Source organism: Agelaius tricolor, unplaced genomic scaffold (assembly GCF_023055355.1).
Source record: "Agelaius tricolor isolate 1412-34295 unplaced genomic scaffold, bAgeTri1.0.p SCAF_6, whole genome shotgun sequence".
Taxonomy (NCBI): Eukaryota; Metazoa; Chordata; class Aves; order Passeriformes; family Icteridae; genus Agelaius; species Agelaius tricolor.
Genome location: NW_027269266.1, coordinates 4,034,626 through 4,058,179, shown reverse-complemented (window position 1 = coordinate 4,058,179; position 23,554 = coordinate 4,034,626). Strand labels below are relative to the sequence as shown.

Below are 23,554 nucleotides of genomic sequence, written 5' to 3'. Positions count from 1 at the left end.
ACGGCCAAAATAAATATAAATGACGAATCTATTTCGAATATTTCCTCTTTTCCCTCGCTTCTGCTGTAGCCTGGCTCAGGGCTGTGATGCAGTAAATCCCATCCCATGTAAACTGCAGCGTCCCATGGTGCGAGCCCCGTCCTTGAGCCGCGTCGCTCACCCGGGAGAAGCCGACATTCGGGCTGATCTTGAATTGTGACTTAACCTGGGATTGTTTTACATGGAAACCAGCGCGCCCGTGCCCACAGGGATGGAGCGGGTACCCTGGCACAGAGGGCAGCTCGGGACGGAGCGGGGATCCCGAAACGGGGAACGCTCCGGGATAGCGGGTACCCCGGGATGGCGGATACCCCGGAATAGAGGGGGAATCCCGACATAGAAGACATCCCGAGACAGAGCGGGTATCCCGACAGAGGACACCCTGAGATAAAGCGGGTATCCCGGGATAGAGGGCACCGCGGGATGGCAGCAGCCAGGATGGAGCGGGTATCCCGGGATAAAGGGCACCCCGGGGCCGGGATAGCGGCACGGCGCACTGCGGGAGCTCCCGTCACACACAGGGGAAACCCCCTCGACACCCTGACACCCCCCGGGGCGCAGTGGAACCGTCCGCTTCCCCGCCGCTGCCTCGCAGGTGAACGCTCGGGAGCGTACCAAGCCCCGCTGGCAGGGGGAGAGAAGGGTTCCCCCAGTCCACCTTCAGTCGCACCGCTCTAGTTCAGGGCAGCCCGGAGAACAGCCGAGGCTGCGGAACGGGCTGCGAGAGGCGGCTGCCCCGACAGAGCTCTCAGGGCACTAACCTTCCCCTCCTCCTCCTCCCTTTTCCGCGCGGAAGTGGTAGCTCCCTCCCCCTCCCGCCGCTGACCAACGGGCTCGACTGCAGCAAAATGGAACGTACCAACCGCTCCGCCGGGGGGAGGGGGGAGCGGCGAGGCGTGGCGGGAAGCGCCGTCCTGTGAACGGGCGCCCGGGGAGCCGCTCCCGCCGAGCGGGGAAGAGGCGGCGCCCGCAGGAGGCACGGCCAGGGAGCCGGAGCGAGTCCGGGGGGAGCCCGGCGGTTCACGGGCTGGGGGAGGGCGAGCCTCGGTTCCTCCTCCTGGTTCCTCCCCCCGCGGTGTGTGCGAGCGGCAGCGTGTGCGGAGGCCGAGGGGCAGCTGCCGCCGTCCCGCCTTCCCTCCCCTCCGCCCGCTCCGTGCCGCCGCTCCCGAGCCGATGCCGCCGCGGGGCCGGTGAGTCCGCGCCTGGATGCTCATCTCCTTCTCCTCTCTTCCCTCCCGCAGGCGGCGGCAGCGGCTCCGGCTCCCTTGCAGCTCCCGGCCGCCTCCGAAGGGATGCTGGAGAAACTAGAGCTCGAAGATGAAGGTAAAAATCCACGGCGGCAGCGGGGGCCGGGGGCGGGCCGGGGACACCCACGCGGCCGGCGGGGTCCGGGCGGGGGCGCGGGCGCGGGCGCGGGGGATCCCCGGCGGGGAGCGCGGGATGCGCCGTGCCCGGGCCGTGTCCTTGCGGGGCGGGTCGCAGCCTCGCCGGCCGCGGAGCCAGCCCGGTGCCGCTGCGGAGCTTTTGTCCCGGTGCCGATCCCGCTGCGGCGCCCTTGTGCCGGTGCCGCCGCCGGGCCGTGCCCGATCCGCCGCTGCCGCCGGCCGGGTCCCGCTCTGAGGGAGCGCAGCCTTCGCGGCACCCCCTCCTCCTCCTCCTTCTCCTCCCCGTAAAAAACCCGTTCTCCTTGAATACGTCTGCGATACCAAATATAGACTTTGAGAGCAGTGATGGAAAGCTCTTTCAAGTGAAGCTTCCCCTCCTTATGGCAGCACATACATCTGTTCAAAGCAGCTGTACACTGAATTTTCCTTATGTGGCTGCGCTCTGTGGTTGTTCTTTGCCGTGCTCTGAAGGGCTGCAGTTCTCACTGAGTGTGCTGTGCTTTCACAGGGCAACTCCTGGCAAGTTTTTCCCTCTCGCAGGCACTAAACCGTGCTGTGGGAAAGCATGGATGGATTTTGTTTTTTTCCCTCCAACTTGCACCAAGTAGCCACTTCACCCCTGAAAGATCCGTGCTGAGTATCTCGAGCTTTCATTTTCAGAAAGGATTAGCTTCGTGGATGCAAATGTGGACGCATGGCTTAATCTCTATGCTCAGCATTGAGAAGTGGCTGAGACTTCATGGGATGTGTTTTTCTGTAGTTGGTGACTCCTATTGTAAAATGTAGGACAAATATTTAAGGAAAACTTTGAAAATAGCAGGCTGAGTCATTCTGGGAGAAGATATATCTAAGCTGGTATGCTAATAAGGCAAGCTTCTTGGTTACTAGCATGCTGCCTGCAGTTGTGGGACTGGTCTGGAAAAGTAACACCTTTTATTTTAATCTTTCTGTGTGTGAGGAAAGGAAGCTCTTAACAATTGCATTCTTTGAGCTGCCTTTTTTTTTTTTTTTTTTTTTTAGAGTCCAGACAGAGTTTGAATTGCAATGAAATGCTGCTTGTGCCTTTGTGCATCTTGAACATGCTTAAGTATGAGTATTTGGTGCAGGGGATCTGTTGCTAACTTGTAGGGGTTTTTTTTTCCTCACACTGTTTAACTATTTTTAGTTAGGCATTCACGTTATGCTTATGGAGAGGTAGAAAGTTACCAATTTACCTGTTTATTTTTACATAAAGCTTGCTACTGTGAGATACAGGTTCCTAAAACCTGCTGAATCATTTCTAGTTAAGCCATTTAAAAATCTATTTAAAGTATCTTACAAATTTAGGGATATAAGAAGGATCTCTAGGTTAAAAAAAATCTGAAACAACAAACCTTCAGTTTGCACTTTTTTTAAAAGTGTAATGTGGAGTTATGTGGAGACACTTGATAAGGGTGAAGATCTGTGTGTCTTCTAAAACCCTGCAATAAGGTAATTCGAATTCTTTAGAAAGTTTAGTATTTCAACCACTTTTTTATGTTTTTCAAGCTTCTGTTTTGCTTTGTCTCCTAATTTGTTTGGCTCTAAGGTTCAGGCTGTGTGGATGCTCACTCTGGGAGGGTGAGAGGAGTTCAGGGGCCTGTTGGAAGATCATGGCTAATAGCAAGTTTAAAGTAGGGTGTGGGTTTTGAAAGGAAGCAGTCACCTTATTAGCCTTTCAGACTAAATGAGAACCTGGCTTTAGGCCTAATTTTAAAGCAAGCATAAAGGGGGTAGAGTGCTGTATTCAGAACCTGGGGTGTGAGTAAAAGTGAGTGTGTGAGAGTCAGACCCAAAGCTGCTGCCCAGAGTGCTTCTGTGTGAGAGGCCCCGGGGAAAGAGAATCACAGAAAGTTGAGATGCAGCTGGAAATGCAGCAGCTTTGTTGCAGTACCTGTTTTATGACCTAAATTTTTGCACTGGTTGCTGTCATTGTATTTGTGCTGATATTGGGGGTAGGAGAGTAAAGGACCTCTGAAATGTTCACTTTGTTGTTGGATAGCAGGTGGTGAGTGCTCAGAAATTGAGGAACACCTCTGAAGTCTTGATAAGGTTTCATTAAGTGGCTGTAGCCAAACTGTAACTGATGATCTTTTGTCAAACTTTAAGTTTCTCTGCTGAGGCTTAAAGTTGTGGGTTGAATGAGAAATTTGAAACTTGTTTTAGAGCTGCTTTCCTGACAGCCCCTACTTTGGAGTACTTGCTCATGTGAGTTTTCCAGTTCTGTATCCATCAACAGTTGCTAACTATCTTGTGTATCAAATTATGCAGCAGTTCTGTTGAAACAGGGAGCTTAATGAAAAGAGCTGAAAAATGAGGCTCAATGTGTGTGCTGAATGCCATCCAGTATGTGAAGTGGATCTGTTAGTCCCTCTCCTCAAAGGTTACACAAATGAGAATGTGAAAGCACAGAAGGCATTCATTTAATTTGGATTCTAATTAAGAGGGTGAATTGAAAAAAAATGGTGCTAGAAAGATTTATGATTTATGTAGTACTGTAATGAAATATGCAGAGTCTGGCCTGATGGTGTGACTTCTAAATAAAACAGTGGTGTCAAGTGAAGAGCAATTTTAATTTTCATTATGTAAAAAGAATGTATATGAGCTATTTTGTACCTAATTAGCATGGACAGTGTTAGATAGGATGCTATTGTTGCAGAGAGAAGTGCTGGTCAAGTTTTTAGCCTAAAACATCTTCATATATCTGGCTGAACTCTCTAAGATCAGTGTCACTTCCTACTGGGGGGTCACTAGTTCTGCCTAGGACTGGCTTCATAATGTTGCCTGGGTGATGTGTAAGTCTAAATGTCAGTGAGGTGATTTTAAACAGCACCAGGGCACCACAGCTGGAACAGCTGTAGGCTCACTATGTGCACAGAGGAGAAGGACTGCATAGGCCAGGGATATTTATTTTATTTAGGGCTCCCTAAAGGATCTTCCTCCAAGCAGCAGTCAGAGCAGGAAAGGAAAAACTCTCATGTAAGAAGGCCAGAGGCTCTTTTTAACTGAAGAATGCTCAGCTGAAAAATAAACAGAAAATTTTGAGTAATGACCTCATCCTGCTCAGTATTCCTTTGGATGGGAATGACCTACCTACATTTCCTTAAAAATGTGAGAGCTACCTGTTGTTGGGTGTGGAGTTTTTCAATGTAGCCTGAAATACAGTGCTTAGAGGCCTCTCATGAAGGTAATAAATGATCAAAAACTGGTTATCTTCATACACATTATGGATTCTCCTTTTCAGCTCTAGTGTATGTGCAATAATATTTCTGTAGTAAGATTATTTCTACTTCTGATCAGTGTCAGGAGTGGCTCTGGGTTTTCTTTTATGGATGATATGATGAGCTTGGAAAAGGACATGGAGAAATTATTATGAAGATTTAATATAAAAAAGGACTTTAGTTAATGATTTATACTTACAAGCTTTATTTTGTTAAGCTGGAATTCCATAAGTGGTTGTGTTCTAACATCTACCTGTGCTCTGAGAGGAGAAATTAGGGTAGAGTAGTAAATGGATGCCTGTCATGTATTGATTCAGTGGGTATAGTTTTAGCATGTTATTTTAGAAACCAGTTTTGTTGCAATGTTGTCTCTCATCCATGTTATTCTCTTCCTTCTGCTCTCCTTGAGTAATGAAGTAGTAGCTGCTGAAAGCAGAGCTAACTACTTCTCTGTAGCATCTGCAAACCCCTTCTGGAGGTGTTTTCTGCAGAGTTCATTTAATTGCAGGGTTCTGCTGTGTCTGTGCTCAGTTCCTGGTCTGGAAAAAGGGAATTCTGCAGAGTGTGTGCAGCAGTTGCAGCATCAGCGTCATGGGACCAACGTGCTCCCTCTTGGGCTCTCTCCTTCTCTGGATAGTTGCACAAAGCAGCTTTCAGACCTTGGATAAACAGTTTGCATTAGGGAGGAATCTCTCCTAGCAGTGCTCTGGCCTTCATCTCACTCTCTTCTGTTACCTGCTCCTTTCTGGCTGTCTCCTGAAATAGACTTTCACCAGTAATTGCATCTTCACTGCTCTTGGGTCTGGGGTCATTCCTTCCCTGCTCTGCAGGTTTTCTCACTGTGTCCTTTTAAAAATAGTTTCTTGAGCTCTTCCTGCCTGCCAGCCTCCCACTGTCAAGTGAATATCTGAATCAAGGTATGAAAACAGATGTAACTCTGGGCCCAGAAATAATTAAAAGAACCATGTAATAAAATGCATGTTAATAGGCAGGTTGGGTTTTGTTTCCTTGTTAAGGCTGAAGGATCAAGTGCTTGGGTTAGGAGGTGGTAAAGTTAAGCCATTGTTTTGCAACTGTAATTAATATCTAATAAACATTCATTATGTGATTGTTTAAGCTGATGTTCTCTGGCACATAGAAACTGTATTTTGCCCTTAAGATGTGCTTTGAGATACCAAGGGACATGGTGATAGTGATAAGAGAATGTTTTGTATTAAATTTTACATAGTTTAGAATCCTGAGTGGACACAGTAAGAAGTTGTTAAGCAGAGATGCTAATTGTTATTAATGGATTTCATACAGTCTTTACTATGATGTACTTGACAAAGCTGTTAAAGAGCAACATATCTGGAGTATTTGGATGTTCAGCTGTATTAGTTTATACAAGCAATCATGATTCAGTGCTACGCTGTCCTAGGCACCCTGGTCCTTTGCCTACAAAATTTCACTGAGCAGTGCAAGAGAAGATGCTGGAAGCTTTGTTGTCCTCAGTGAGGGCTGTTCCTGTGACCCACACACGAGTCTTTTGTGCAATTATTGCAGGGGGTTCATGTCAGCCCAGTGCCCACTGTGTCCACACAGTCCTGTTTTCCCTCTCCTACAGAGGACACAACTGTCTTATTCTTAACATGGTATTTAGCCTCACAGTGAGCAAAGCCCTACTCTGTCTTGACTAGGAAATAACCCATTTAGCAGCTAAAGTTTGCAGTCTTTCTCAGGAAGCAAAAATTTTTAAGCTTTACCCATCTGGGAAGTGATGTTTTAATATAGCAGGATGTTTTAATGTAGCAAAATACACAGGACATGCTTCAAAACTCTGCTTTGGGTCTAGAGGGAGGCAAGAGCTTCTCGATGAGAAAGCTTCCATAAAATTTTAATGTGGTCAAAACATGTATCTTCCCTAACTTGTTTATGGAAACAAGTGGCTGGGACTTCCTAGAAAATGCTTACCATGGCAGCAATTCCATGTAATTGCTTTGGCAAAGCTGCAGGGAACTGAGAACAGTTGTACAGGAAGTGTTGGGGCCCATTGTGTCCTGCCCAGCTTTGCACCTGCACAGTTTGCAGACATTTATCTTCCAAGTGAAAGCCACTCTTGGCCTGAAAAATATTGGGACAATGAGGTTTTCTCTTAACACCTGAATGACATTGCTGCTTCAGGTTGTGCATGTGTGTTAGTGTCTGATGGACAAAGACTGATTTACAGTCACTTTTACCAGCCACTCCTGCTGCTGCTGCCACTTCTGTGTGCTCCAGAGGAATGTCAGCTCTTTGAAGAGCTTCCCTGCAGAACCTCCCTTGTCCAGAAGCTGCTTGGTTTGATAGTGGGGCTGGTAAACAACTGCTTGATAGGAGGTTGGAGACTTTGGCCAATATCATCTCAATTTCCTGGTTTAGAGTTATTGAGTTCACAGTGTTTAGTGCTTGAACAGGGATAGACCTGGAAGATGTGACAGTGTCAGTGTGGCCTTGTAGGTGACTCCAAAATGCTGTTTGTTACTTGTCTGTGACTGCTGTTTGTTATTTGTCTGTGACTGCTCTGCTGAGCACTACCAGGATGGAGAAGGGTGGCTACAGAGTGTTTCCCTTAAGAAACTTTCTGGGGGATGTGCTCCAATGTTCTATCCAACACATTTCTTTAATGCCCTGCACATTCATAGGCAGGACAGTACAGATGGAACAGGATAATTGTCTTGGTGGTTTGATTCTTTCTGCTGTTAAGTTTGGCTGATAAGTCAATGCTCTTGGAAAACCTCCTGCCTTGGGGCAAGGCTGAGTTCTGCATGGAGGTGACTTGGTTTGAACTGAAGTAATGCCAGTGTGACAGGAATGACAGCAGAATATTTGCATCAGTTGGCTCAATCTAACTGGTGCTAAACAATCTTAAATAGTTCTGCTTACTAATCATCTGCAGCAGACGTGGGTGTTCTGTAAGACAGGACTTTTCATGAAGTGCTCTGTGGTTTTGATAATGTGAGGGTGCATGATCACAGTGTTTGGAGCCTCAGCTCATGACACTGACATCAGTTCTGCTGTTTGTTTAGGAGCTTGGTCTTTGGGGAGCAATGACCTGTCTGCAGGTACTTTGTTGATTTGAATATTTTTAGCTTCCAGAATGTACAACTCTATTAGCATTGCATGGGTTTAGGGAAGTAGTTGAGTCTGAAACATGAAGAGGTGCATTTCCAGAGTAAGTACAGGAGCTGATGGCATTGTTTTTCAGAGCAGTTCTTGTATCTTGAAACAAAATATTCCTTTCCATGCTGAGACTGTTTGCCTTGGGTGCCTGTTGTGGTGGGTTTTACTGTAGTGTTTTACTGCACTGTACTGTTTTCTTTAGTTTCTTCTACTGTACAGTAAAACTGTACTGTTTTACTTTACAGAAGACTGACAAATGGAAAATCTGACAATTCAGGGGAAAATCCTTCTGTGGAAGGGTTGAACTAATGGCTGGGATTAACATAAAGCCAAAGCAGTTTAATACAAGCCTGACTATGTCAGAGCAAAGTCAAATTTGTCTTTTAGCCATCCAGCTTGGCATCTAGATGGAGCTTTGGAAAGCTTAAATTACCTTGTCCTTCTAAGAGTGGACCACATCTAAAAGGTTTTTGAGTATGTTGTGGATATCTTCAGGGTAGCTTCTGAATGCTGTTTGAATACAACTAACTTGGTTGTAGGTTCTTTTCCTCCTCTGCTGATTTTTTTGTGGATTTTACTTTTTCAGTGAACCAGTTGGGTGATTTTAGCAATTTTGACTGTGGCAGAGGTTAATGGTACTCCTACATTTTGTCTAAAAGCAATCTTCCTGTGCTATAGACCACTGGTTTTACTTGTGATGTAGTTTTCTCTTTGTCTTTTTAAGGTGTTTTTTAAGTTGTGTTAGGTTGGGGTTTTGGGGTTTTTTTTGTTTGTTTGGTTTGTTTGTTTGTTTCTTTTGGTTGGTTGGGGTTTTTTTACAAAATTATTATTTTCCTTTTCTCTTTGTATTGTGACAGAGTATTTAGTTCTGACACTGGGCATTTTAAGAAATATAAAGAAAAAGGTGTTTTTTCCTACCAGTCCCTCACACTGGCATTCTTTTCTGCTGTTTATTTTGAATTTCTACTGATGTAAAGAGAGAAAAGAGATGTCTGAGCTGCTGGAGAAGGGAGCAAACTGAGATGGGCATAGGAAAAGGCCATTTATGAGGAAACCATCAGACTTTGCTCATTTAACTCAGTAAAATGAAAACCAAGAAGGGATAACACTGTGTGTATGAAAATACCCTAGAAGGGATGGGAAGGGGGTAAACACTGGGGAGGGAAATTAAATGAAGAACAACATTGGCACAATAATAAATGGATTTAAACTCTTCCTATAAGAGCTTTGAAACACTGTTCTAACTTCCAGCATAGGTACTGTAGGATGGGGTTGTAGGATAGATTTAATGCTTTGGCTCAGTTCAGGGTGGAGGGTGATCACTCACAGCAAGGGATTGTGTGGCTGCCTTTGATAGAAGTCTCTGAATGCCAGAGTGCAGAAAGTGAGTGCTCTGCTCTACACAAGCAGTTCCGTGGATCTCCCCTGCCACAGCCTTGCTTGAACTTCTCTAGTATAATTTTGAGTCAGTTCCTTAAAAAAAAATAAGGCAAAAAGAACCTCTCCAAAACTCCAGTGCTACTCTGTATAGACATCAGGTCAGCTTTGGGAAGAGTTGCAGGTTATCTGTGGTATAGAGAAAAAATCAATAATACCTGTAAAATGGGTTCCAGAAAACTGTTTCTGAATACATTGAATGTGTGTTGGATGTCACCTGCTTGAGTTACAGAGCTCTTGGTTCATTTTCTGTGTAGCTTCAAGCTACACCTGTTGTAGGTAAATCTCCTAAGTGGTATATTGAAACAGAACACTCAATAGCCTATTAAAGTGTACATACAGATTCATAAATTTTTATAAGAAATGCCAGTAATAGGTGTTAGAAGGTGTTGGCATAGGGAGGGAAGGAGAAGTGTGCAAAGGCAAATTAGAGAGAAATGAAAATGTAAATACCTCATTATTAAAAGCTTCAACTTTAGATGTTGTAAGTAATTAGGATTTGAGACCAGCAATTTATTAGACTTCACAAAACTGTTTCTCCAGCAAACTTAGTCGTCCTTATGGCTGAAATCTTAAAAAAAGCATTTCTCCCTTAAAGCATTGATCCTTTGGGTTTAGTCTTCAGTGGAAGATTGCCTCCAGATTAAATATTTGCCCTGTTCAGTAGGGATATGGCTGCAGCTTGTGAAGATGCTGTGTGCTCATTTTGAAAATGCTTCTTGTGTGATTAATGTTTTGGTTAACATTAGGTTTGATCTTAAACGAATTCCTAGAAGACTTAAATGACTACTTATTTTCTAAAAGTAGTTTGTGCAAACTGTGTATCTAGTAGGACTTGGGCTTGTTTTAAAGATACAGCAAAAATTCAAATTGTTGACTAATCTTGCAGCAGAGATACTGGCTGGTTTATTCTCTCATTAATCACATACCTTGAAGTTCCCTTGAATCCAGCTCTGCACAGAGTGGTTGCTGATATTAATATTCAGAAGTTTAATACCATTTTTAGTTTCTTGCCTTTCGTGTCTCGCAATCTCGAAGAGCAGGCCCACATTCCAGACAGGCGACATCTTAATTTAGATCTTTGTTTGGGATGCTTAGGGAAAAATGGTAGTGCCTGTTGTCAAGGGAAAATCTTGAACACAGTTTAGAAAATTCTTCAGGTCAGCTTATTCTTTGTTGTGGTGAAAATCCTAGAAGCATTAAGGTTGCAGGCTGAAGTTGCTACCTTTATTCACAAAACCACAGTGATGCTTTTCTCAAAGTACAGACCTTTGACCAGCAGTTGATTTAAGAGATACAGAGCTGTTTCAAAAGTATTTTTCAAAAGGATTCAGTTGGGCTTATGGTACTGTTTACCAGTTAGGTCCTAGACAAGGCACCTCTTGCTTGTACACAAATAAGTTTCCCTGCCTGCCTGGACAAGGAACTTCAGAGTTACTATGATTAGCTCAGGAATGTGGAGTTTCTTAAGCTGCCCATCACTTTTTTTTGTCTGTCTCAAATCTCACAATAATCATTTGCTTATCCACACTGCCAGTAGAGAGCTACAGTAAAACAGAAATGTTAACTTTGCCCAGTTACCAGGACTTAACTAACACCACTAAAGAGGAACAAAATTCAGGGCAGGATTTTGAAGTGTGCTGTGAATGTAAGCCTGCAAAACAATTCAAATCTCTCATTGTTTCAAACAATTGTTTGTAACACTTTTCTCTTACAAGTCTTAGGTACTGCTGGAATTTGAAGACATGTAGGTATCTAAACCTCAAAACCAGCAAAGTGGATCTTTTGAAGCATTGTCAAGAACTAATAACTGTTTTGTTCTAAGCAGGATGTGCTTTTGGAGACACTTGTCTCATTTCTTGTTTAGGACCTTTAAGGAAGGAGGTTGTACAGTGTCCTAAGGTTGCTTTGTTCTGTCTAACCAGCTTGTGGAATGCATTAATAGCTCTCCAGCACCTGTGGTGGTTTTTTTTGTTTGCCTATTGTTTTGTTTAAGCAAACTGCCTTTTCTTCTTCATTTCTGCTGTAGCAAATTAAGTTAATAACAAGGTACTTTTCTCTCAGTAGTGGTGGTGTTTAGTTACTCCACAATTTGCACTCTTCCAGTTGAGTGTTTTTTCCAGATTTTGGTATTTCCTGAAAAATTGTATTATCCCCAGCCTACTTCTAAATTCAGGTTGAAGATACTGTGAAGTTTTAAGTTTTGCAACCATTTCAAACTCTTACTGCAAGCTCTTTAAAGTGTGGTCTGTTCCTGTTTTAAAGATCACTAAAGAGAATGTTGAATAAAATGAAGTCTTGATCCCCTCATACTCAGTTGCAATGGGAGGTATCAAACTCCTGGTAAAAGCACTTCCAGGGTGAGTTGTAGAAATGTCAAGTCCTGCACTATGAGCTTGCACTGCCATTCTGCACTACCTGATTTGCATGAGGTGGGCCTTGCAAATGTTCCAGCTTGGGAAGAGTTTGAACTGGAGTCCATGTCTTGTTAAGAACACACAGTTGTCATCCAGTCTTGCAAACCCACTGGAAAAAAAGCATATTTCTAGTTTTGCTGCAGCTGGGATTGCTTGTTAGGCAGCTGCCATGGGGTGACTCTACTCTGTCTTCTCATGCAGTGATATCCATGCTTGCTTTAAAATTAGTGTCTCAAGCATGCTGTGATCTTTTTACTATTATTTCTATTTTGTGTCTTCCTTCTTTTTCATCCAGTTGATAATTTTATTCTGGGTAAAAGCTGTTAGTCTGAACTGTTCCTGACACAGCTGTGTTGACTTTTTTCTTTGCTTTTGATGAGCTGCCTTTGTTGGTGCTTACAAATACACTGGTTTTAATAACTTGCTTTAATACACTCCTAAGAATTCTGACTGGGTTTGAATTTGTTTGGCTTTCCTATAGACTGGTAGTATATCTTCTCCTTCATGAACTTGGAGAGTTCAGGAATGGTTGCTTTTAGTTGGGATGACTCCTGTTTACACACATAATAACCTGCTGTCTCTGCATGAAGCAACTCCTTGTGACAAGGCGAGAAAACATCTCAATTACCTTGCTGATCCAAAGTGACTGAACAGTTGCACTGACTCTGGAATTCAGCAAACACTAAAATGTCTGCAAAAAAACCAACAAAGGTAGATGCACACAACAGTGAAGCTTATGTTTTAAAGTGTCTTAAGCAATTCTGAGTATAGTTCTTAAAGATGTGTTCTGGTTTCTTTTAGCTTGTTACTTTTACTAGAAGGATTGTCCTTTGTCTGAAGACCTGAGTAACAAGACAGCACATTTACTTCTGTATTCACTGTTATTTATCTGCTCATGTATCTGTTCTCCCCTCTTATTTTCTGTGCCTCTGGACCCTCTTCCTATTTGCAGGATGAGGTGCAGTTAGCAAGGGAGAGCTCACTTACTCTATTGTAGTTCCTGTATGCTCACACTTCTTTTTGAAGTACTTTTCCTCTGTCACATCATATATCCATGCTGGAATATACAAGTGAATTCATCTTGGAACACTGAAGAAGCTCCTGATACTGATCTCCAGATACATTTCCTATCACTTCTTTGTATCAGAGTTTCTTACATCTGTAAACTTGCTGTAATCTTTATCTGCCAGCTCAGGCATTCCTTTTGATGAGGGTGGGAAATGTTCAATCTGCAGCATCCATGCCCTATAGCCCGTGGCTGCATGAATAATGCCACTGTGTAACTTCAATGTGTGGTCTTCCAGAATATTTTTCTTTCTGAGAACTGCAAAGAGTTTTAAAATAAAGTCTTGTTTCTGTCTCTACATCCTTTCTTCCTGTTCCTTGCATTTGAAAGCCTTTCAGCTTGTGATGGAGTTGCCAACTTCTATCACTGTCATCATATTATTTCCTTTATATTGGACTGTAAACCTGTTTGTTTTTTCCCCTGTATAATTGGAAGTAGTACATTGCTAGTCTTGGCTGCCATCTCTGCAACAAACTTTTGTCAAGCATGTTCTAAAACTTTTGGGGTTGTCCTGTGTAGAGCCAAGAGCTGGACTCTGATCTTTGTGGGTCCCTTCCGAGGATATTCTCTGGTTCTGTGATTTATCTCCTGCCACATAGGACAGGTATTCTTGTGACCATCTCTTCCTGCTCTTTCTCTCTTTTTTACCACTTAGTCTTACCCTGTGGCTGATTACATGGGTGGTTATTTTGGTGGTGTTTTTTTTCTTTTTCTGAGATAAGTTTCCTCATGAATAAACAGAAATCAGATACAGAAAATGATACAGCACAACAGTGCTTCTTTTCTCCTGTGCTTGCCCTTCTTAAATTATGTTAGTATTCTCTTCCTACCAAGTCTGACATTGATTCAGCTTCTGGTGTCTGGTTTCTTGTCCACTGTTTCCAGTGTTCTTGGCTCTTCAGCAGACAGCTCAGCAGACTGAGCAGTCATGCCCCCTTACTGTGTTATTCTGTACAAAATTGCAGTTTCTTGCACTTCTCTGCCAGCCCCTTGGTTCCCAAGCTTTATTTCACTGGATATACCATGAACATTTTAATTTGTGCAGCATTCAAACCTAGCTAAGAACCTGCTAAATATTTGTCTTGCAGAAGGTAGGCTGAAGTGAAGCTCTTGCTCATGATCACAGCAACATCCTGTACACAGCAATTACTGGATGAATCTGTTCCTGTCTGTCCCTTTGCTGAGGAATGCTGGTCAAATCCTACCTAATTTGATGCCCAGAACATTATTCTAGAAACCCTGCTTCATTCAGATGCCTCTATTTCCCTTAAAAGCTGTGTTCCAGGGCCTGGTGGTGAGGAATAGTTTATGGTTCCTTCTGAGTGGTGTCACTGTTGCTCTTGGAGTGGATGAACTGTATCCATTGTGGATGTTCCTTTCCAGATCTGTGTTATGTTAGTGACTTATGCTGGAACTCCTACAATCTCCAGCACTGTGAAAGCTGTGTGGGAGGTTTTCAAGGATATTAAGGAACTCCTTCAGTAAATTCAGACCAGGAGTTATCAGAAACTTTAAAGCCAGTTTTGGTGACAGCTTTCAGATAAAACCACAGTCAGAAGAACAATTTACAAGGTTAATGATGTCTTTTACCTGTTGTATTCTCTGCCAAGAGTTATCTGTAACAGGAGGGAGAGAGGGTGACTTGTCCTGGCTTTTTGAAGTGATTGCTCACCCTGGTGTCTTCTGGCAGCACTTGGCACAGCTAAACTGATCTTTGCTGTGGGTGCTCTCATTGTTCTGGGTAGCTTCTAGTGTAAGGAGATAAATAAATATGTGTGTGTATTTATATATACATATAAGAATAGTATAGAGTACTTTGGCATAGCACCTTTCAATACAGTTTATCAGTATAATTACACTGATAAATTTGACTTAATGTATTGCTGTTGGATCGGTTCCATAGTAAACATTGTGATGAAAAAAATCTTTGGTCTTTAGTATTTTCATTCTCTGGCATCTGAAATTTGATATTTAGTGCATCATGCAACTTTTAAAATAGAAGTATGGCTTGGAGTGCCCTGAAATGCAGATATGTATGTGTGCAGTAACAGAAAATAAAATGTGTTTTCTCCTAACTAGGCTGTTTAGTACAAGTGAGAACATCACAAAACTACATTTCTACTTCCCCATTTCCTTTTATCTATTGGACCTGGCTGAGGAGAGATGATTATGCCAATAGTAGTCAAGGTGAAAAGTAGTACTGGGAGTGCTTAGCTCAGCTTCTGCTGCTCTAAGAGAATTCTTAAGCTTTTTAAGTTGTATGGTTTCCATACTGATTCTTATTAAAAAATCAGGCAGAATGGTGCAATTACTGGGTATATTTGTGGTTTCTGTCTTCCTGCAAGCTGTTCACCAGGCTAGGCAGTTAGCTGAGTGTATAATTTGCATACTTCTCTCTGCTGTTTTTTTTCCTTACTTTTTAAAGGGCCTTTAAAATTTGGCCATTAATATCATATGAAACTTTGAGAAGTCAGTTATACTAGCAGTTGTTCAGGTTAATAAGAATGTTTAGGTTCTTAAGTTTGAATTCTTCAAATGACTGAGAGTTGCCAGAGGTCCCAGCCCTCAATCTAAGCATGAGGACAGGGTTATGGAGAGCTGCTGTAGCAAGGCTGTGGTGGAATTAACACTTTAAAGAAGGTGAGAGAACCCAGCCTCTGTGGAACTATTTCTTTTAAATACTCCTGGAACCAATGAATGAACTTGAAATATGACTGGATACCAGGAGCATAACACAGCTGAAACATTAAATATAGTAGGAGATATCCTGATGTTGTATTGTTGAGATCTGGAAGCACTTTTGGTCCAGGATCTTGTTGGGCCATCCCAGTAGGAACACAGCCTAGAAATGCAGCCTGTGGCTTGCAAGAGACACTTCTGAGGAACTTCCTCTAGGTTTTTATGTTGCAGTATTTGGAAGCTTTTCCATGACTGTTGACATTATATTCCTATTCTCCATCTGCAGGCACTTCTTTTTTTTTTTGTGTGTGTGTGTGGTTTTGTTTTGTTTTGTTTGTTTGGGGGTTTTTTTGTTTTTGTTTGTTTGTTTGTTGGTTGGTTTTTTTTGTTTGTTTGTTTTTTGGTTTTTGGGTTTTTTTTGTTTGTTTGTTTGGGGTTTGTTTTGTTTTGTTTTGTTTTGTTTTTTCCTCTTCTTTTTTTCTGCTTTTGAAGACCTTGAAATTCTGAGAGGAAATCACCCTGCAGGAAATCATCTTGCATTTCTGAGAGGAAATCACCCAGGCAAAGGCATGAGTGGAACTGAAGGATCTGTTCAGTAGATCTGAGGAAACGGCTTCAGCAATGCTGCAGAAGTTTCTGTGTCATTCATGAGTGTTCAGATGGTAGTTCTACCTTAGAGCTCTCTGAATAGAGAATTATGCTTAGTACTGAGTCCCACTGCAATCTGAGTCAGTATTGATGAATAATTAATCTATCAAAAAAAAAAAAAAAAAAGACCTAGATGCTCTTGTAAATAACATCTACTGGGTGAAATAAAAAACAAAAGCATGTCTCATTTTGTAGTGAAGGGTGGGAGAAGGGGAGAAAGCAAAAATCATTTTGGTGAATAAGACTGAGGAGCAGAGTGGCAAAAATACAAATTGATTGATTTTCTACTCTTTAAAGGATCTCTAACAGTAGGAGCAAATAAAATGCCAATGCAGAGAATTTACTCTGTAAAAGCCTGTATGACAAGGTGCTCAACTTCAGCTGTCTGACAGGGTTTATTTGTAACCTTCCAGGTGACTTGTCCTTCTTTTCTATTAAAAATTGCAAAAAACAGCACTGGGAATTTGGATATTTTTGCCTTCACCTTGTGGAGAGGGGTGCACATGGCCAATGTCCTCTTGCAAAATAACTTGCAGCTGAATCTTCAGGAGATCAGCTTGCATGAGTGTGCACCCCCACAGAAATACACATTCAGCTCCTTATTAGTGGATTCTTCTCCTCCCTGATCCTGCTCTAGATTCAGATGCCTCCTGCTGGGAATCTGCTCTGTGAGCCAGCTGATGTGCAGAGGATGAGCTGTGGAGAGCTGAGCTTTGGCTGGAGGCAGTGCTGTGCTCACATCTCCTGCATGCTGGGCCGATGATCTCGGGTGCAGGTCAGAGATGATGTGCAGAGGCTGAGGAGGTTGTAAGTCAGGCCAGGAGGGATCTGTCCACGTCCTTGCAAAGGAAATACTGCTCTGCAGGTGCTGCAGAGGCCTCAGAATGAATGGGCAGGGAAAATATATTTGGTAGCCCCCAGGAAGGTTTGGTGGCCTTGGCATTTTTTGTGGCCCTGGCAGGGTTTGGTAGCCCCCAGGAGGGTTTCCTGGCCCCTAGGAGGGTTTGGTGACCACCAGGAGGGTTTAGTAGTCCCCAGGCGTGTTTGGTGGCCTCCAGAAGAGTTTTGTTGCCCCTGGCAGGTTTTGTTGCCCCTGGCAGGGTTTGGTGTCCCCCAGGAGGTTAGAAGTGGCCCCCACGAGGGTTTGATAGCCCCCAAGAGGGTTTGGTGGCCCTGGAGGTGTTTGGTAGCCACCAGGAGGGTTTGGTGGCCCTGGCAGGGTTTGGCTGCCAAATCCTGGCAGGGCCACCAAACCCTCCTGGCAGTCAGCAAACCCTCCTTGGGGCCACCAAACTCTCCTTGAGGCTACCAAACCCTGCCAGGGCCCCCAAACCCTCCTGGAGGCCACCAAATAGGACTGGAACAAGAGACTGAGCAGGTAATAAAGTAGAAGTATCCTCATGGAGATGAGGGTGTTCTGATTTGATCAGTTATATTTGCAGCACCGTGGTGCTTGGATACAACCCAAAGCACTGGAAGGGGAGAGAAACTTTCAAGAGGATTATGCCCTCCCTGTGCAGGGGGTGAGTGCATCCCTGAGATGTGCTGAGCTTAGGTTTGGGAGAGCTTTTCTCCATTGAACACCTGTGTATGTACATAATATACACATAATCCACAGTACCTGCACAAGGAATTGGGCTGTGGCAGCTGCTGAGCATTCCCAGGCAGCTGAAGGTGTTAGAAGGTCTTTAATGCCCTTTCCAGTGGGCACTTGATGGAGTTGTGTAGGACATGAGAGTTAAATCAGTGCTGCTGATTTTTGCATGTTCAGTTAGTAACTAATAAAGTGGTGCATTGTACTTACAGTATAAGGATCTTCTGTAGAAATAAACCTCAGCTCCAGCTGGACAATTTGATCCTTGTCCAGATCCTGCTAGAGTTTCCTAGCTATTTACAGGGGTGTTAACAGTGCTCACAGATGGCTATCTCATGCTTCTGAGTATTTTTAATTGTAACTTTGCAGTTAAAATTCAAGGGAAGCAGTCCCTTTGTGGTGTCTCCCCTGAGCTGGAAGACAGCACAAGGTGAGATAACATTTAACCATTCCTTTGCATCTGGGTGGGGATTGTTGAGGTCCAGCTGAGGTTGTGTTTGGAAGGTGGGAATGTGTGGTAAGTGAGAGGAGGGTTTATGGACACAACCTTCACTGTGCTGTTGAGAGTTCCTGGTTGTGGCTGCCGTGAGCAGCCTCCCCTGATGGAATTGTTCTGGCTCACAGGTATTGTGCTTATCCTGATACATTTAAAAATTGTTAGTGAGTTGGCAAGACTCTGTGGAGCCATGATGGGCTTTTTTTCAGCTGGTTGTTTTATGGTTTATAGAATCTTTGAATCATTTAGGTTGGAAGGAAGCCTCTTAAGATCATCAAGTCCAACTGTTAACACCATGTTCACCATCCCATGTTCCCAAGTGCCACATCCACACAATTTTTGAACATGTCCAGGGATGGTGATTCCACTGTTCTGGTGGAATTTGAGGTGTTCCTATGCTTGTTTCTACCTGTAGTATCTTAATTGTTTACAAACTTGAGATTGAAGTAAATAAGGGCTCTTGGGACTGCACTTAGGATTGTAGAAGCAACCATAACTTTCTAAAGACCAGACTTATTGATTATTTATTTAGTTATTACTTTAAGAGGAATGGGAATGGGAAATTAATTACTTTCTCAGTGTGTAGAAGATGGTGGATCCTGGAGCAGCCACTTGTAGGGGAAATCCAGGTTTGCTTCTGTAAATTTGGACTAAAAAGGCTGTGCTGAGCCATTTGGTGGAAATGAAAATGTATCCAGAGCAAGAAAACTGATTTTGAGCAAATCTAGCAAATGAGGATTTTGAGTTTTTAACTCCTTACTATGAAGTTCTTTAATGGTCAGTAGGTGCTCCAAGGAGTTTTTTTATTTGTTGTCTTTTATATTGTGCTCTTCAAAAGTGTAATATGTGTCCAAGTTTCTGTGGAATTAATCCAGGGTCTAAAGGGCACATCTCTGATGGAGGGATTATCCTTGACCGAGTTCTAGGTACCTGCTGGAAAGAATAGAGAGCCAAACAGCCTAAAAAAGAAAAAGGTTAATGTACCTTAGCAAATCTAAGGGTTGTATGCACATGCATCTGAACAAATGTAAAGGAAATTTAAGGTAATGTAGATGGGATTGCATGTCCTTGCTACAGACATGCAGCACTAAAACCATTCCAGCCACGTGGATCCTGGGTTTATAAACAAAGTGTTGGAGTTGTGATGCTCTGTGTAGCCTGAAGAGAATGGAGCTGATTACAGAACTTGCCTGATGCCTCTTTAGAAAATAGAAAATTGCTATTGAAAAGTGAAACAGGTAGTGGTAAAGATTCAAGAAATACTAATTTAAGGAGCTTGAGTTAGTCAAGCCCAACACTTTCAAACTGTCTTCCTCTGTATATAATAGTGTTGAGATGCATGTTCCTGTAGGTTGCTGTTAGGGGAAAAAAAAAAAGAGATTTTTTAAGAATGTAACTCTCCAGCATGCAGGTCCTTTCTCATCAAAGAAGAACAATGCATTTTGTCTTTGTTACATTTAATCTGAAAGGAAAGAGAGTCTGAAATGCAGAGTGCAAACCTGTGACTGTCTGTCCAGATCTGAAGGTGTGAATTTGAGTTTCACTTTAGGGCTGTCCTTCTGCACGATGGTTGATTCAGTTGATTTGGCATGTTTTTTTACTACTCTTTTTAATTTTTTAAGGTTACTTAAATAAAACAACACAATGTTTTTACTTGCAGCACTTGAAGAATCGGAAAGTGACATTTATGTGCGATTCATGAGGTCACACAAGTGTTATGACATTGTTCCAACAAGCTCTAAGCTTGTTGTTTTCGACACTACGCTACAAGTGAGTATTCTCCTTTCGGTCTGCCTTTGCTTGCAGTTCACTTTTATTTTTTTTAATGAGTGTTTCCTGATTCTTACATGAAATTTGATCTCCTGAAGAGAAGCACTGCCATCGTGCTGTGCTTTGACTGTACAAAATTATATTGTTTCTGCTGTGTCTTTCATGTTGTGCCAGAGGAGGAGGTGGGGGAAGACATCCTAGCAGAACAGAAAGAGGGGATGTAATCTGGTTTGCAGTTGAAATCTCTAGCTAAAACCAAAAATTTCAGATGAGCCCAAATTTCTATTGGCTTCTTCATGGTTACCTGAATCTTCATGAAGGCATTTGGTGTAAAATCCTTGTGCAACAGCTGAGGAGTACCCAGGTGCTGTGAGGCTGTTCCTGCTATACTGATAAGACAGTTTAGGACTCCAATGGATGGCTTAATTATGCAAATTATTACATTCTCCAGAAAATTTTTGTTTTCAGCTTCTCATTTTGCATTTAATCAGTAAATCATCTGCTAGACTCTTGGCTCTGTCTGAAGAGTTTGTTTGCCAAAAGAAGGCATTAGCTGCCTGCTATAGAAACAGACTAATCTGTTCTGCCGTGTGGTACAAAGCTGTGGCTTTCTTTGTTTCCTGGATTTTGCAGTTGGTATTTTTTTGCTTGCTTTGGTTTCTTGCTGTTTCAGTGTGTTTTTCCTTGTAAAGATGCTCAAATTCTGACTTAACTAAGCCCATTTAGTAATTTTGGTCTGGAATGTGCTGCTCAGACGTCAGCTTTCTGCAGTCAGAGGCAGCCAAGTAACAGATACTCAGTCCCAAAACATTCACAGACCCATCTTCTGTATCAGATAATTGTATATAGTGCTGGATTGAGTGCTGTGATCTGAAAGGTGGAAAATCTACATTGACTTTTTCACCATCTTAGAGAGGGGAAAGTTCTGCAGTGTTTCCTTTCTTCTGCCTGGAAGAGAGGATGACTGTCAGCTGTTGAGTAAAAAATTTAGACCTCTTTAACCTGAAAAATTAGATTTAGGATGATGGGGCTCATTCTTTCAGCTCTTCTCAAAGACTGTTGGCCTCCTTTTCATTCCAGAAGATATTTTTTCCTCACACTATGCTGGGAGTTGGTATCTGCAGTGGGCATGACCCACAGCCTGCACTGTCAGTGCTCCCCTGGGTCACTGCTGCAGTTGGAGGGATGATTGTTCTTTATTCCACTTACCAGTTCATCTTGAGGCTGCTGGGACAGGTCACTGATTCTTTTTGGAGTTTCCAGATCTCTTGATGAAAGACATAATGCCAGATACCAGTTTTCATTGCTGGAGCTGTGCTGAGAAAATGCTGTTAATGTCAAGAAGTGAGAGTTTCCTCTCCTGGGGGTGAGCCAGTGTGAGGTAACACCTGGGGAAACTGTCAGTGAGTGAGCCTTGGGAGTTTCAACATAAAGGAGAACTGGTAATTTAATGGTAATGGAAAACCTCCCACCAGCACCTCACCAAAATCCCTGTCTTGTTTGGCATCCTGAGGATTGTCATGGATTACAGCTAGAAGAGAACAAAGTCTGATCATGGAGTCTCATTCTCAGTCTGCTTCTCCAGGTATTTGAAAGCAGTGGTGGTAGAAGGGAAAGCTGGAGTTGTTCATTCAGACTGTACAATAAATATGGACCAGATCTTGAGTTTGTATTGCTGGTGAGGAGCTTTTTCCCCCTCTGAACTGCTTTTTTTTTGACTTTGCATTATTACCTGTAATCCCTTGCATTACTTTTAATTTATAAAGTTATAAACTTTATAAATTAAAGTTGACTTTTAATATTTTACAGAGTTCTCTTCCAGCATGGGCACTACCTTCCAACTTAGCAGGTTTTGGAGAACTATTTAAGAAAACACTAAGAAGGGAAATCTGAATGCTTCCCAAGCTTACACTGTTAGGAGGTCTTTTAAATATTTCTGTTCAGTATTTCTGTTTAGTTCTTTAGCTGGCACCCTGTGTTCATGTTCACCAATCATTCAGCTTGATTATTGTGGCTGGTGCACAAACATGTATGGAATTTGAAAATAGAACAGCATTTTTTATTTGTCTAAAATAGCAGAATAAGTACATGGTGGAAAATTAACCCAATAAGGGTGGTCAAATAAAATTTCTAAGCTGTTCCTTGCATTTTAATTTTTAATGTATAAATTACTTATTGTCTAGTAGTTCAGGACTTTGTATCAGTCAATACTTTGAAAACACAGCTCTGAAACTGACACTCTTCAGTGTCCATGAATCCTCTCAAATGGATATTTGTCTTTTCTGGCTCTGTTTCTTTCCTACCCATATCAGTGTTTCACCTAATATAAAAACAAACAAACACAAAACACCCACCAAAAAAAAAAAAAAAAGACCTGATGCCTTGAAAAAGTTCTCCAGTGATTTGAATTCAAGTTTTTATTAATATTAGAACTAAAACACACAATTTAGGAGCTCACTTCTTGCCTCCCTTAATATAAGTTAGTAATCATCAGTGGAGGAAGAAAAAATGGAGCTGGGTTGTGTTCTCATGGCATCCTTTGAAAGATTCCAGATTTTGGGATTTTGTTTGGGAACAGTGTCCCATCTCCCTCTGCTGGTCAGCGATCACAGCACACATCACATGTTCCTACCCTGGAAAATGATTCCTGAGATACTTTGGAAAGTATTCTAAACCTGTTGTTAGTTGGGGGAAAATTGGAGATGTTACCCTTATATAACAGGGCACCAGTCATACCACTGAGGCAACACTGATTCATAAAAGTAAATATTTAGTCTCAGTGTCTGTGAGGGAATTAGGATGAGGTTTCAAAGGGAATCTTGTTTTAGCCCTAAGAGAGGGGATGGTAAGGTGTCCTTACACTGGAAATAGAAGGAAGACTGAGGTGCCCTTACCCTGGAAATAGAAGGAAGGCTTTAAATGGCAGAAATAGCAGCTACTGAAGAGCAGCAAAGGGCTGAGAGCCTCTTCAGCCCTGTTGTGTGTGAGTCAGGTGTGGGGAGCTTGGTTCCAGCAGGGCTGGCTCAGCTCTGTGTGCTGCAGTGTGCAGAGCACAGGCTGCTGTGCTCCTCTGTCACCTGCACACTGTGGCTGTCCCAGCTGGGCTCTGGCTCCTGCACCTCTGTGCTGCAAGGGCCCTGACAGAGGAGGAATGATGAGGAGGACTCCATTTATATCAGAAGGCTTATTAATTACTTTATTATACTATAATATTCTATACATCTAAAACTGAATCTGTTAAGTTCTTAGCTCTGTACGCAACTCTATATACTGTACTGAATTTTGTGACTGTCACCTGACAGTCCTGACACACACACTCCTGAGACACCAAGGAAACAAAATACCATGATTTTGGGTAAACAGTTCTCCAAATTGCATTCTACTTTTGCACAGACACAGGCACAGCAAATGATACTGTGTTTTCGTTTCTGAAGGAAATTGTGTTTTCTTTCCATTCCAAAAAAAGAATTGTGTTTTCTTTCTCTGATGTTCAGAGAATGTGAAACCTAGAAATATTCTTGGGAAGAACTGTGCCTTGATTTTCTCTGTGAAGAGAAATGTGTCTGCTCACCTCTGCTGGCCATCAGCTCGTGTGATGCAGGAGAGCAGGGCAGTGTGCCCTTGGCACCCAGCATGCACCCTGAAT

The 23,554-nt window shown here is 42.8% G+C and overlaps 1 protein-coding gene across 7 annotated transcripts in view; it reads left to right on the top strand.

The window, feature by feature from the left end:
- Positions 1 to 23,554, top strand: part of PRKAG2 (protein kinase AMP-activated non-catalytic subunit gamma 2) — a 217,303-nt gene that overhangs the window by 167,826 nt on the left and 25,923 nt on the right. For 5 of the 7 annotated variants that reach the window (XM_071428545.1, XM_071428546.1, XM_071428548.1 and 2 more), the window contains 2 exons: positions 1,281 to 1,362; positions 19,799 to 19,908. In XM_071428545.1, coding sequence (XP_071284646.1) covers positions 1,281 to 1,362; positions 19,799 to 19,908 — 192 coding nt within the window. Of the gene's footprint in view, positions 1 to 918; positions 1,016 to 1,095; positions 1,115 to 1,280; positions 1,363 to 19,798; positions 19,909 to 23,554 lie in introns of those variants that run through there. The other 2 variants (XM_071428550.1, XM_071428551.1) reach the window with 2 other exon arrangements.